General features: G+C 41.3%; 1 protein-coding gene across 3 annotated transcripts in view; it reads right to left on the minus strand.

The window, feature by feature from the left end:
• Positions 1–7,548, minus strand: part of LOC140736792 (rho GTPase-activating protein 29-like) — a 73,327-nt gene extending 65,779 nt beyond the window's left edge. Inside the window, exons 1-2 of one of the 3 annotated variants that reach the window (XM_073062720.1) lie at positions 7,533–7,548; positions 4,824–5,172 (exon numbers count right to left, since the gene is read on the minus strand). In XM_073062720.1, the coding sequence (XP_072918821.1) occupies positions 4,824–5,085 (262 nt within the window). In that variant the 5' untranslated portion in view covers positions 5,086–5,172; positions 7,533–7,548. The other 2 variants (XM_073062718.1, XM_073062719.1) reach the window with 2 other exon arrangements.
• Between the last annotated feature and the right edge of the window lie 4,581 nt (positions 7,549–12,129).

The raw sequence follows: 12,129 nt of genomic DNA on the forward strand, positions 1-12,129 counted from the left end.
TAGCTTTCTTCACTGCCTGCTGTACCTGCATGCTTGCTTTCATTGACTGATGTACAAGGACACCTAGATCTCGTTGTACTTCCCCTTTTCCTAACTTGACTCCATTTAGATAGTAATCTGCCTTTCTGTTCTTGCCACCAAAGTGGATAACCTCACATTTATCCACATTAAACTGCATCTGCCATACATTGGCCCACTCACCCAACCTGTCCAAGTCACCCTGCATTCTCATAACATCCTCCTGACATTTCACACTGCCACCCAGCTTTGTGTCATCAGCAAATTTGCTAATGTTACTTTTAATCCCATCATCTAAATCATTAATGTATATTGTAAACAGCTGCGGTCCCAGCACCAAACCTTGCGGTACCCCACTGGTCACCGCCTGCCATTCCGAAAGGGACCCGTTAATCACTACTCTGTTTCCTGTCAGCCAGCCAATTTTCAATCCATGTCAGTACTCTGCCCCCAGTACCATGTGTCCTAATTTTGCCCACTAATCTCCTATGTGGGACTTTATCAAAAGCTTTCTGTAAGTCCAGGTACACTACATCCACTGGCTCTCCCTTGTCCATTTTCATAGTTACATCCTCAAAAAACTCCAGAAGATTAGTCAAGCATGATTTTTCCTTCATAAATCCATGCTGACTTGGACTGATCCTTCTACTGCTATCCAAATGTGTTGTAATTTCCTCTTTTATAATTGACAATATAATCAATTAACAATATAATTGACAATATATTATATTTTATAATATAATCCAGCATCTTTCCCACCACTGACGTCAGGCTAACCAGTCTATAATTCCGTTTTCTCTCTCCCTCCTTTCTTGAAAAGTGGGACAACATTAGCCACCCTCCAATTAGCAGAAACTGTTCCTGAATCTATAGAACATTGGAAAATGATTACCAATGCGTCCACAATTTCTAGAGCCACCTCTTTAAGTACCCTGGGATGCAGACCATCAGGTCCTGGGGACTTATCAGCCTTCAGACTCAACAGTCTATCCAACACCGTTTCTTGCCTAATATAAATTTCCTTCAGTTCATCCTTTACCCTAGTTCCTTTGGCCACTGTTACATCTGGGAGATTGTTTGTGTCTTCCCTAGTGAAGACAGATCCAAAGTACCTGTTCAACTCATCTGCCATTTCCTTGTTCCCCATAATAAATTCACCCATATCTGTCTTCAATGGCCCAATTTTGGCCTTAACTATTTTTTTGCCATTCACATACCTAAAGAAGATTTTACTATCCTCCTTTATATTCTTGGCTAGTTTACCTTTGTACCTCATTTTTTCTTGGTGTATTGCCTTTTTTGTTATCTTCTGTTGCTCTTTAAAAGCTTCCCAGTCCTCTGGTTTCCTGCTCATCTTTGCTATGTTATACTTCTCTTTTATTTTTATACTGCCCTTTACTTCCCTCATCAGCCACGGCCGCCCCTTACTCCCCTTAGGATCTTTCTTCCTCTTTGGAATGAACTGATCCTGCACCTTCTGCATTATTCCCAGAAATACCTGCCATTTTTGTTCCACTGTCTTCCCTGCTAGGGTATCGTTCCATTGAACTTTGGCCAGCTCCTCCCTCATAGCTCCATAGTTCCCTTTGTTCAACTGAAATACTGACACATCCGATTTTCCCTTCTCCTCCTCAAATTGTAGGTTAAAACATATCATATTATGGTCACTACCTCCTAATGGTTCCTTTACCTCGAGGTCCCTGATCAAATCCGGTTCATTGCGCAACACTAAATCTAGAATTGCTTTCTCCCTGGTAGGCTTCAGTACAAGCTGTTCTAAGAATCCATCTCGGAGGCACTCCGCAAACTCCCTTTCTTGGGGTCCAGTACCATTCCGATTCTCCCAGTCTACCTGCATGTTGAAATCCCCCCATGACAACTGTATCATTACCTTTGCGACATGCCATTTTTAACTCTTCATTCAACTTACACCCTATATCCAGACTGCTGTTTGGGGACTTGTAGGTAACTCCCATTAGGGTCTTTCTACCCTTAGAATTTCTCAGTTCTATCCATACTGACCCTACATCCCCAGATTCTATGTCCCCCCTTGCAAGGGACTGAATATCATTCCTTAATTTAAGCAAATAAACTGAAAGGTTATTTGATGGTGCTATACAAGATCATGTGAAGTTTAGATAAGGAAAATGCAGTTGTCATTAACTGGTAATTCAAGGATTTGGAAAGTAGTGAAAAAATGCAGGGAGAATGCAAGCAAAAACCTTTAAGAATGCAAAGAAGCAATACTGATCTAAAACTTACTGATTAAGTGTAGTGCCAATATTGCCAATCTTACAAACTTCAATACTTTCAAATGGGAACTGGTAAAGCAAGCAGTGAGGGAAATCAGTTTGAAGGGTTATAGGAAAATAACAAGGAATGTATCTGAACAGACTGCTTTGAAACAAGTGACATACATCTGATGGGCCAAATGGTACCAATGTGGCAGAACAATTCTATGTTAAGTCACACAGGCTTTTGAATATTTTATAGTATCATTAATTTCCCAAGAGAACTAGGTGAACAAATTCATTAAATACACAACCAAGGGCAAATTTTGCATTCCTACTCTGCTGAAATATAGATAAATTCACCACCCACTGCTGAGATTACATATATAATACCTGCTTTTCTACACTAAACCAGTGTTGAGCAGAAGCAAAAATATAGATATTTAAATTCAGTCAAGAAACAGTATTGGCGAAGAGTGGAAGAACCTTCAAATGCGCAAGGCATTCTGTATGATTCAGAAGAGGTAGTTTAGTTCATGGTTGGAAAGCTTGCTGGAAAGAGTGATATAATAGCGAAAAAGAAAGATTCTTTTCTTGTAGACACGATAAATGAACACCATGATCAACTCTCCCCAGGGCTATCCAATCTCAGTTATTATGTTATATTTACTGGGAAACTAGGGGATTTCTGGAAATCAAAAAACTGCAGATCCTGGCAATTAGAAATAAAAACAGAATATGTTGGAAACAATCTTGCAAGCAGCAGTTATGGAAAGAAACTGTTAAACATGTTAATGATCACCAGAAATGAGAAAGAGGAAAGCAATAACAGTAAAAGTAAGGGGTGGGGAGAGGGGAAGATGTGAGTGCTAAATTATTTTATATTTCTTTAAAGTTGATGTTTTGCAATTCCTTATTGGAAAATTATGATGCTTGGTATTACTATTACCTGCTTATTTTAATGAGTATAGGAATTTTACTTTTAAAAATCACGACACCAAACAAACCCGTATACTTGGAACAAAAGCCAGGTCAAGCAACATCTAAGGAAGCAAAGGGTGTAATTTGACATTTCAGGTCAAGGCTCTGCACCAGGACTGAGAGGGTCAAGGTCAAGGCACTGCGCCAGGAAAGATGGCCAGTATATAGGTGGGGTGGAGTACAGAATGGTAGGTAATCAGATGGAGAAGGGAAGATGGGCCGATAGCACGAGATGAGCAGAAGGGATGGGAAAAGTGCACAAAGGGAGAAGAAAATTTGGTGGATAATTGAGTGTGTGGGGAAGGAGACTACAGGGATGCAAATTCTCTAATTTCAGGTAACTGCAAGCTACCTGAGACAAATACAAGATGTTGTTCTTCCCATCTATCCTCGAACTCTGGCAGAAGACAAACAAGTTGGTATGGGTGTGAGAAAATGTTAAAACAACTTTCAACCAATCAACAACTGGAAAGTCAAGATGGCCATTATGGATAGGGTACAGGTGCTCTCCAAAACAGTTGCCTAGTTCACTCTTGGTTTCACCAATTTGCAGGAGGTACGGTCACAAAGATCTAAAAGAGAAGTATTTGCTGAGGATTGGCTGTTCAGCATTAGAGGCGGGCAGGGATAGTAAAGAGATAGCAGGGGTTGGAGCTGGAGTGAAGCTTGGAATCAGAAGTGAGGAAGAAAGGGGAAAGAGAAAAGTCAGGAGTGGTGATAGGGGTGCAGTGGGATATGGGACCACAGGGGAATTGGACAGGACAGTGTCCTCGGTCAAGGATCAGAGGCCTGTACTAGGTAAGAGAGGAGGTCTACATCAATTTTATACAACAAACATGGTGGACAGGAAGGAATTGATAGTGGTTGCCCAAAATGTGAAAGATGATCTACTTCAACCATTGCACAACCTCCGCACACAACTATGAAATGATTTCCATTACCCAACTGAATGGGATCTCAACTTTAAAATCACCAAAAACAAAAGTTATTCAGTTCACCTGTTTTCTTTTCCGCTCTTTTCACTCATATTATTGAATTAAAATATACTGCAGGAAATTCTATTGCATTATTCAGGCAACACAGTCAAAATTCAAAACATCCATTACATTTTAAAACATACACAAATGGTGCTCTGGCTCCCAAAGCCCATACCATTCAGATCTGAACATTTATTCAGCATTCTTCAACCACTGTTAAACAAAATACCTCAAAATTTCTTGGCAACAACATAGTGGGAGTCACCTTCACCACTTAAAAGTCTTCTGTGGTTCAAAACCCCTCCTTCTCAAGGCATCTAGGAATGTGACTCTTTCAGTAAAGCCCATATCCAGGGATTGAACAAATAACAATAGGAGTTAATTTTATGAATGGTGACAAGTTGAACGATCAAAGCACCTACAAGACTAAAGGAACATTTTGCTTTAGGGAAAGCTTTCACTGTACAAGAACACAAGTAACAACTTAAGTAGTATTTTGGCTTTGGCTGAGTTGCTACCTCCAAAGTTGTCACTATTTCTATGCTGCTTGCTTCAAATCATTAAAGCAAGCATATTCACAGGAAAATCACAGATGAACATTAAATAAATAACCTACCTCCTGAAAGAAAGGCTTCTTTCAAATGCTCCAGTACATCTGCAAACTTCCTGACATCATTCACCAACTGCATTATGTATTCTGGATCCACAACTGGATTGTCGTAACAGTCTGAGTTAGAGCTGATGCTGCTGACAGAACCACTCTTGACACTTCGGCCCATACTCCAGTTTCCTGAGCTGGGCAACACAAAGAGATTTGAACTGGATAAACGGGAGAGACCTAAACCACGTTTATTACTTCCAACAGTCTGTCGCAACATCCCAGCTGTTGCGATGCTTGCAAATTTCTCAGGATGATCTGAAGTCCAGGCTAAAAGACCATTTGCAAAAGTTTAGGACGACAGACCCTATGAAGAGAATAGAAAAACATTTAGTAACGTTCTGAAGATAACCTCAAAGAATTTTATTGGGAAGTTAGTTTCACTGAATCCCAACATGATCCAAACAACAGCTTGTGGTTATATAGTTACAAAACATGGCAAAAACACAATTAAAAATTATTAAATAGGAGTTGAAATTATTTTCTCTCACACATAATGAATTTGCTTCATTACAATGTTATTCACAAATCTTGAGTGACTTTCAGTACAACAGTCTTGTTGCTCAAATTAATGATTCAAGTCACCTGTCAACTACACTATCTGCCATTCTCGGGATGCTCTGAAAGATATTCAACAGCACAATCTTTTAGATCATTTTGCAAAAGGGAGCAAAGCTGAAAGTCCCAATTGATCCAAATTCCCACCTATTACACATTTTGTCCCCAAAGACAAAATACTGCTAGTCACCAGAATTAAGATTAAACTATTATCTGAAATATTTACATACAAATATGAGGGTCTATGGGCTTATCTACAATTCTGTAACATGGAATGGCGAGAAATCAAACCAGATTATAAAAACAATGTAAAGAGAACATGTGAAACTCATTTAAACTGATGCACAAAAATATCTCATAGAAACAGCATAACCCTCAAATCTTTCTTTCTGAAGTGGTAACCCACATCAACATAATAATCTGTTGCAAGAGACTTTCCTGTTTTGTGCTGAGAACATAGATTAGTAAACTTCAGCTTTTACAGAGCACATTTTACCAGTACTGCATCACAAGTTTAAACCTGTATTATTCATAAAAATAGTCTGATCAATTATACTAGTGAAATTTCTGAAAAAGAAAGCTGCTTTAGAAATCAAATGTTTGTGACAACCATACAAATAATTTTCTTTGCTAGTATGCAACAGAAAATAAACTGGGTCAAAATGGCAGGAGTAAGTGTAGACCAGTTTTTTTTTTAAAAAAAAGCACCTAGTTAAAAACTCTACTGATAGTACACTGTGCAGTGAATACTTGCATTCCTTAATTAGATAATCTACACCCAGTTCATCTGACTATTGTTGCTGACACACTTTCTGGATAATTTGACGAAAAAACATAACCAGTGGCTCAAGCAGCAAAAATTCCATTGGATTCTCAGATCAAACGTGGAGACAAGAGAAATGAGGGGCTGACAGTGATAAAGTGGACAATTGCCCTAAAAGATAAAGTGTGCAAGGGATCTACCTCACTCTAGAGAGGTCTAAGAGTTCAGTATCATGGTGCAGAGTGTTGGTGAGGGGGGGGGGGGGGTCGAGAAAAGTTGCTGCAATGGGAGGAACACCAGCACGGATTTAGGGAGGTGGGGAATTTGGTGTTGGAGCTGCACATGCACCGAGTTGGGGAAGACAGGTGTGGGTGCGGTGTTGGAGGCGCAGGTGCAGAGTTGGGGAGGCTGCTGGTGTTGGAGGAGACAGTCACAGAACTGAGGAAGACAGTAGGGGCGGGTGTATTGGAGGCATTGGTGCACAGAATAGGGGAAGACGACTGCGGAGGCGTCGATGTACAGAACTTGCAAGGGAGATGCATAGTGTTGGGGAAGAGGGTTGTCGAAGGCACCGGCAGTTGTAGAAGGAAAGTGGGGAGGGGAGGTGTATAGTTTGCAAGGGAGATGGGGGTGTGGGGGAAGAGGGCCGTTGAAGGCGCCGGTGTAGAGTTGCGAAAGGGGGGGGGGGTGTAATTGTTGGAAGCGCCGGTATAGAGTTTGCAAGGGAGGTGGGGGGTGTTAGAGCCGCTCCGTTGCACAGAGTTAGGGAAGCGGGCTGTTAAAGCGCTGGTGTAGAGTGGAAGGAAGGTGGTGGTGGTGGGGGCGGAAATGTTGTAGACGCCGATGTAGAGAGCTGTGGAAGGGAAGTTGGGGGTGGCGGGGTGGGGTGGGGGGGAAGGAGGCGTTGGTCCGCTGTTGGGTTGGAGGGTCCGGCGCTGTAGGAGCCCACCGGAAGGAGAACACGCCGCCCGCCGGGCTCCGCTCCGCGCACCACGAGCCTCGAATAACGGTCACTTTCTCTCGCTCACACCGGCGGGGCGACCGAAGCGCTCGCCAGGCTCTTGCCACTTCCAGGCGGGATCCCGGTCTCCCGGTTGGCGGCGCGGAGAGGACAATCCCCTCCCGGGGTCGGGACAACCGAGCCGAGCCGAGCCGTCCCCCCCCCCCACCCCCGCCAGCACTCACCCGCCTCACCGAGCTGGGGTTCGATCCCGCCAGTGTTTTGGTTGTCATCGCCCTTCTGTTTGACGGAATCCTCTCACGGCAGCGCTTGACGTCTCGCCACTTGGTCGCTGCTCGGGGGAGGGGAGAGAGAAACCTCAGCCGCCGCCGTCGCCGCCGCTTACCTTCGCCGCTCGCCCAGCGCCCGCCTCGCCCCCGCGTGACCACGACTCCGGCAGCCGATTGGCCGAGCGCCGCTCCCTCCTCCCCCCGGGCTGAAATCTGGTGCAGCCGTAACAGGTGAAGGCAGAGGGATCGGGTTGCATTGGCATTTGAGGGGTGGGCTGCCGAGATTTTTTTTTTAAATCCAGTGGAAAATTTTCGAGTACGTCAACGTCCGAGCGATGAAATCCAATCAAAATGCGAGCATTAGAGGAAAACTGCACTGGCCAAGCAGTTCAGTGGAAATAAATGTGCTGTTTTATCTTCTGCCAGCCCTTCTTGCTTGCATGCATGGATATTTAACACTTAGACATCCTAACATTCACGGAAGTATTGGAGACACAAGAGACTGCAGATGCTGGAAATTTGGAGCAACACACACAAAAATACTGGAGGGACTTGATGAAAGCTTTGGGAAAGCATTCGGCTGTTCATTTCTCTCCGTAGAAGCTGCCCGAGTTCCTCCAGCATGTTGCTCCACGGAAGTACTGCGGTGATCCAGGGCTTGCAGTAACACGAATGATAAATAAGCCTCTGTCACATTTACTCCCAAGGCTTGGTATTGAGAGTAATTTAGACACAAGAAACGTCAGATGCTGGAACCGAGATGGGATTGAAATGACCCAAATGCAGTTTCCATAGTTTCTCTCCAAATGTTCTGATTATACATTTGCACGTCCGTGAGAATAGCCCAGTAATATTTTTTTACTGGGTTATGCGTGGACTTGTGCCTCACAAGCTCACGCTATTGGGGAGAGGAGGTCAATAGTAAGAACCAAGCTGGAAGTAATCACTAGACATTTCTATTATATCTAACACTGACATTGAGGAAAGCATTTGCCCCTAGAGGCCAGAAAGAGAAAAATAATTATAATAGGTGGAACATCTTAGTATAAAAGGAAGATTTTTTGTGTGGAAGGATTATTAAGGGCTTTTCCTTTGATACTTGGTGATTAAAATATTCCAAAATTTTTCTTGTAACAAGATCACCAACAGTAGTTTTCCCTTTCACCTACGTCAACCCTTCAGGTCTCTAAAATGAAAGATTAACTTAAGTTTTTTTTATTGGTCTAGTCGAGTATTCCAAATATCCTGAAACGCAAATTGAGATAAACATGTTTGCAATTCACATACCTGAGGTAAGTATCCGAGTTTATGGAACACTAATATACTGTTCTGCAAGACGACATGAAACTAAAGGCCTTTTGATACGTCTCTGGTTCCAGTAGTAAGAAAAAAGTCGACGTCCTTAAAGATTTTTTCAGTCTTTTAATAGCATTTATTAAGAGCTTATTTACATGTTACTTTAAAAAATATTCATCGACATAAAGTAATTGGGGACTCACTCTGGAGGTAATATTCCCATATTCAAACAACAAATATGTGTGAATGTGCGATTTAGAAAAAAAAGCAAAAACTACAATTTGGCTCAGTCAAAGTCATGATAAAAATTTGCAATAATTGAGAATATGGTGTAATCTGTAATAGATCCAAAGAGCAGGTTATAAATTGTGGGAGCAAATTTCAAAAATGATTGAAGTTAGGAATATGTTTTTGTTCTTTCAATAAATATTGAAATCTTCATTTTTTTCCCAATGACCAGATGTTGTTGCCTTCTATTTTAAATATTTCTTTTCCCTACAATTCTCTGCAGATTCACAGAACCAGACAATATGCCTTGAAATGTGAACGTTGTTCAGCAAGAAAGAGGAAACAATTCTGGAAAACTGGATAGATAATTAAAAGCTGGTGTTCAAGATATTTGAACAGGGTTGGAATCCAACCTAGAATGATGGGATGAAGAGAAACTATGGAAACTGCATTTCAATCCCGTCTCAGTTCCAGCATCTGAAGTTTCTCATGTCTCAGTCCTGTCCGTCAAGTCCCTGCAGAGGAAATCATTTTTGCCACCAACTTTGCAATAACAGTCATAGACTGTAGGTGTAGAAAATGGAAACTGTCAACATACTTACTCACTCTGTGGTGCTTGGAGGCTGAGACATGGCTTTCAGTGAGCACTACTGCACAGAACTGAGAGTGAATGATGCCGAATTTGACACGCTCAATTAGAGAACTTCCACTGCATGCAGTAACCTTGCTCAACCCGATGAGCAAAAAATAACTGAATGTACAATGTACACAATATACTTGACTGAGTTTCGAGCATTTTTTTAGACATGTTCCAAATTGTCAGTGTGTTTGCTCTTTTCCCTGTCAGACAGAACATAAGACATAGGAGCAGAATTAGGCCACTTGGCCTTTCTGCTCCACTGTTCAATCATGGCTGATCTATTAGCCCTCTCAATCCTATTCTCCTGCCTTCTCCATGTAACCTTTGATGTCCTTACTAATGAAAAACCTATCAAACCCCACTTTATATATACCCAACGACTTGACCTCCACAGCCGTCTGTGGCAACGAATTCCACATTCACCACCCTCTTGCTACTGAAATTTAGCATCCTATTAATTCTATGCTAAACTCCCTATTGCCTTCATAGGACATGGAACTCAAAACCACACAAGCTTATTTATATTTTTATATAAAGTTACCATTATTACTCATTTTATACTTTACATTGAAATCTAGTATTCTATTGGTCTGTGCCATGGACTTAACTGGACAAAGTGATGTAAAAACTCAACCAAATAAGTTCAGGAAACAGCAATTTAACTTGATATGTGATCACTTATTAAAATATTTGATTAATATGTTTTCTAAATATTTTTATCTTTTTATCATGAAAAATCATATGAATATCCAGTCTTCCAAACCTGATAAAAAGAGTCAGTGATGGTAAATAGACATAGTAGATTTTAATACATAAGACTTGAATGGGGAAAAGTTGGTTAATCTATATATGAGAAAATATTTAACTCATAGTTATAAGAATTTAAAGCAATACATCAAAAGCCCTTTACACATGCCTTTGAGGCAAGGCCACGAATTTAAAAAAAGCTGACAGAAAATGGTACATAATATGGAAGGTTTTAGGACAATGGAGAACATTGCCTAGAATTGCTAGGATGGTGCAAAGAAGAGTAAAGATGAAGAATTGGTTAGAAAAGCTGGGACATTGCAAAATTAATTACAAGGCATTGAGGACAGAGAGCAGGAGAATCATTGTTGTGAAGAGAAATGAGGCAAAGTTAGTGAATGATGAATGATGCTTGAGCCTATAAGAATTTTTTAGAATGGGATGTATAGATAGGAAGATAAAAGATTATTGTAATAGGAAACAAATGATAATGGATTGTAAGTGCTATTCCTGCTGTGCATAAACATTTGATTCTTTCAGCTAAGTACACTATTTCCCATTTGTAATTTCTAAATGTATCAAAATCTCCATGTTGAAAACAGCTGTGCTTCCTAAGATGCCATTAAGGTTTTCTACGTAACTGTAGTCTATGAAACATCGTAGGTGACATTTCTTTTCCATTTTAAGTCTCTGTGCCTGGACTTGTAATAGAAACTTCTCCGTGGTGTTGATGTGCTGCAGCGCCATCCCTCGTCACAGGGTGTAATTGTTTTCATACACGTGGCCATAATCCTAGAGGAATAGAAAGGAAATGTAAAAATAAAACATAATATGTGAACTTCAGATTGATTGAAAATAGGCCATTACTCTGCCATAAGATTGTGCTTAACCTTAACTCCATTACTGTAAGATATTCACTGCTTCTGTAATTGTAAACAAACACAATTCTGCATATACAAATCTTAAATAGAATAGTATATACTATTGATTATAATTTACTGCATCTGCAAAATCATCTAGATTCACTGGTAATCAATCTTGAGGCCCTAATAAAAGTCAATCAGCTCAGACGTGCAGATTGCACCATTTACATGCCAAACATCAGATTCCCAAAGAGGACACACATTATTCCAAGCTCTGCCATGACATTACCAGGTAGACAGGGGAAAATGTTCAAGGATCACCCATAAGTTCCTTAAAAAGTTGTGACATCTTCACGGACTGTTGAGAATGTCACGGTCCCAATTCCTCATATTCTCCTAATTCCCATTTCCCCGTGTTCTCCTGGGCTCCTTGATTGCCGCACACCTGATTCTCATCTAAATCTGCAGCATGAATACCCCGACTTTGCATCCACTCATTGCCAGATCGTTGTTTCAGCCAGTGTGGTAATTCACATTCCTGGCCGCTTAGGATTGTGTATTCTAAGTTTTATTCCAGTACCGAGGTTTGCCCATGTAACTGTCTCTCCATGTCAAGATAAGTATTGCCTGCTGCCTGCTTTTCCGTTCATCATCCAGTTTGCTGTTCAGCTCCAGCAATGCTCCGTGTCAAGATAAGTTTTTCCTGCCGCCTGCCTTTTCGTTCATCCTCCTGTTTGCCGTTCAGGTCCAGCCACGCTCACACCCTTGTTTGCATCCTAACTCTATCTCCGTGCCAGTGTCCTGCATTTAGATTCACCCGTTCTCTGCAACAGAGAATCCATAAGACTGTAAGACACAAGAGCAGAATCAGGCCAGTCAGCCCATCGAGCTTGCTCTGCCACTCTATTATGAATGATTTATTATCCCCCTCAATTATTG

Source organism: Hemitrygon akajei, chromosome 12 (assembly GCF_048418815.1).
Source record: "Hemitrygon akajei chromosome 12, sHemAka1.3, whole genome shotgun sequence".
Classification (NCBI taxonomy): Eukaryota; Metazoa; Chordata; class Chondrichthyes; order Myliobatiformes; family Dasyatidae; genus Hemitrygon; species Hemitrygon akajei.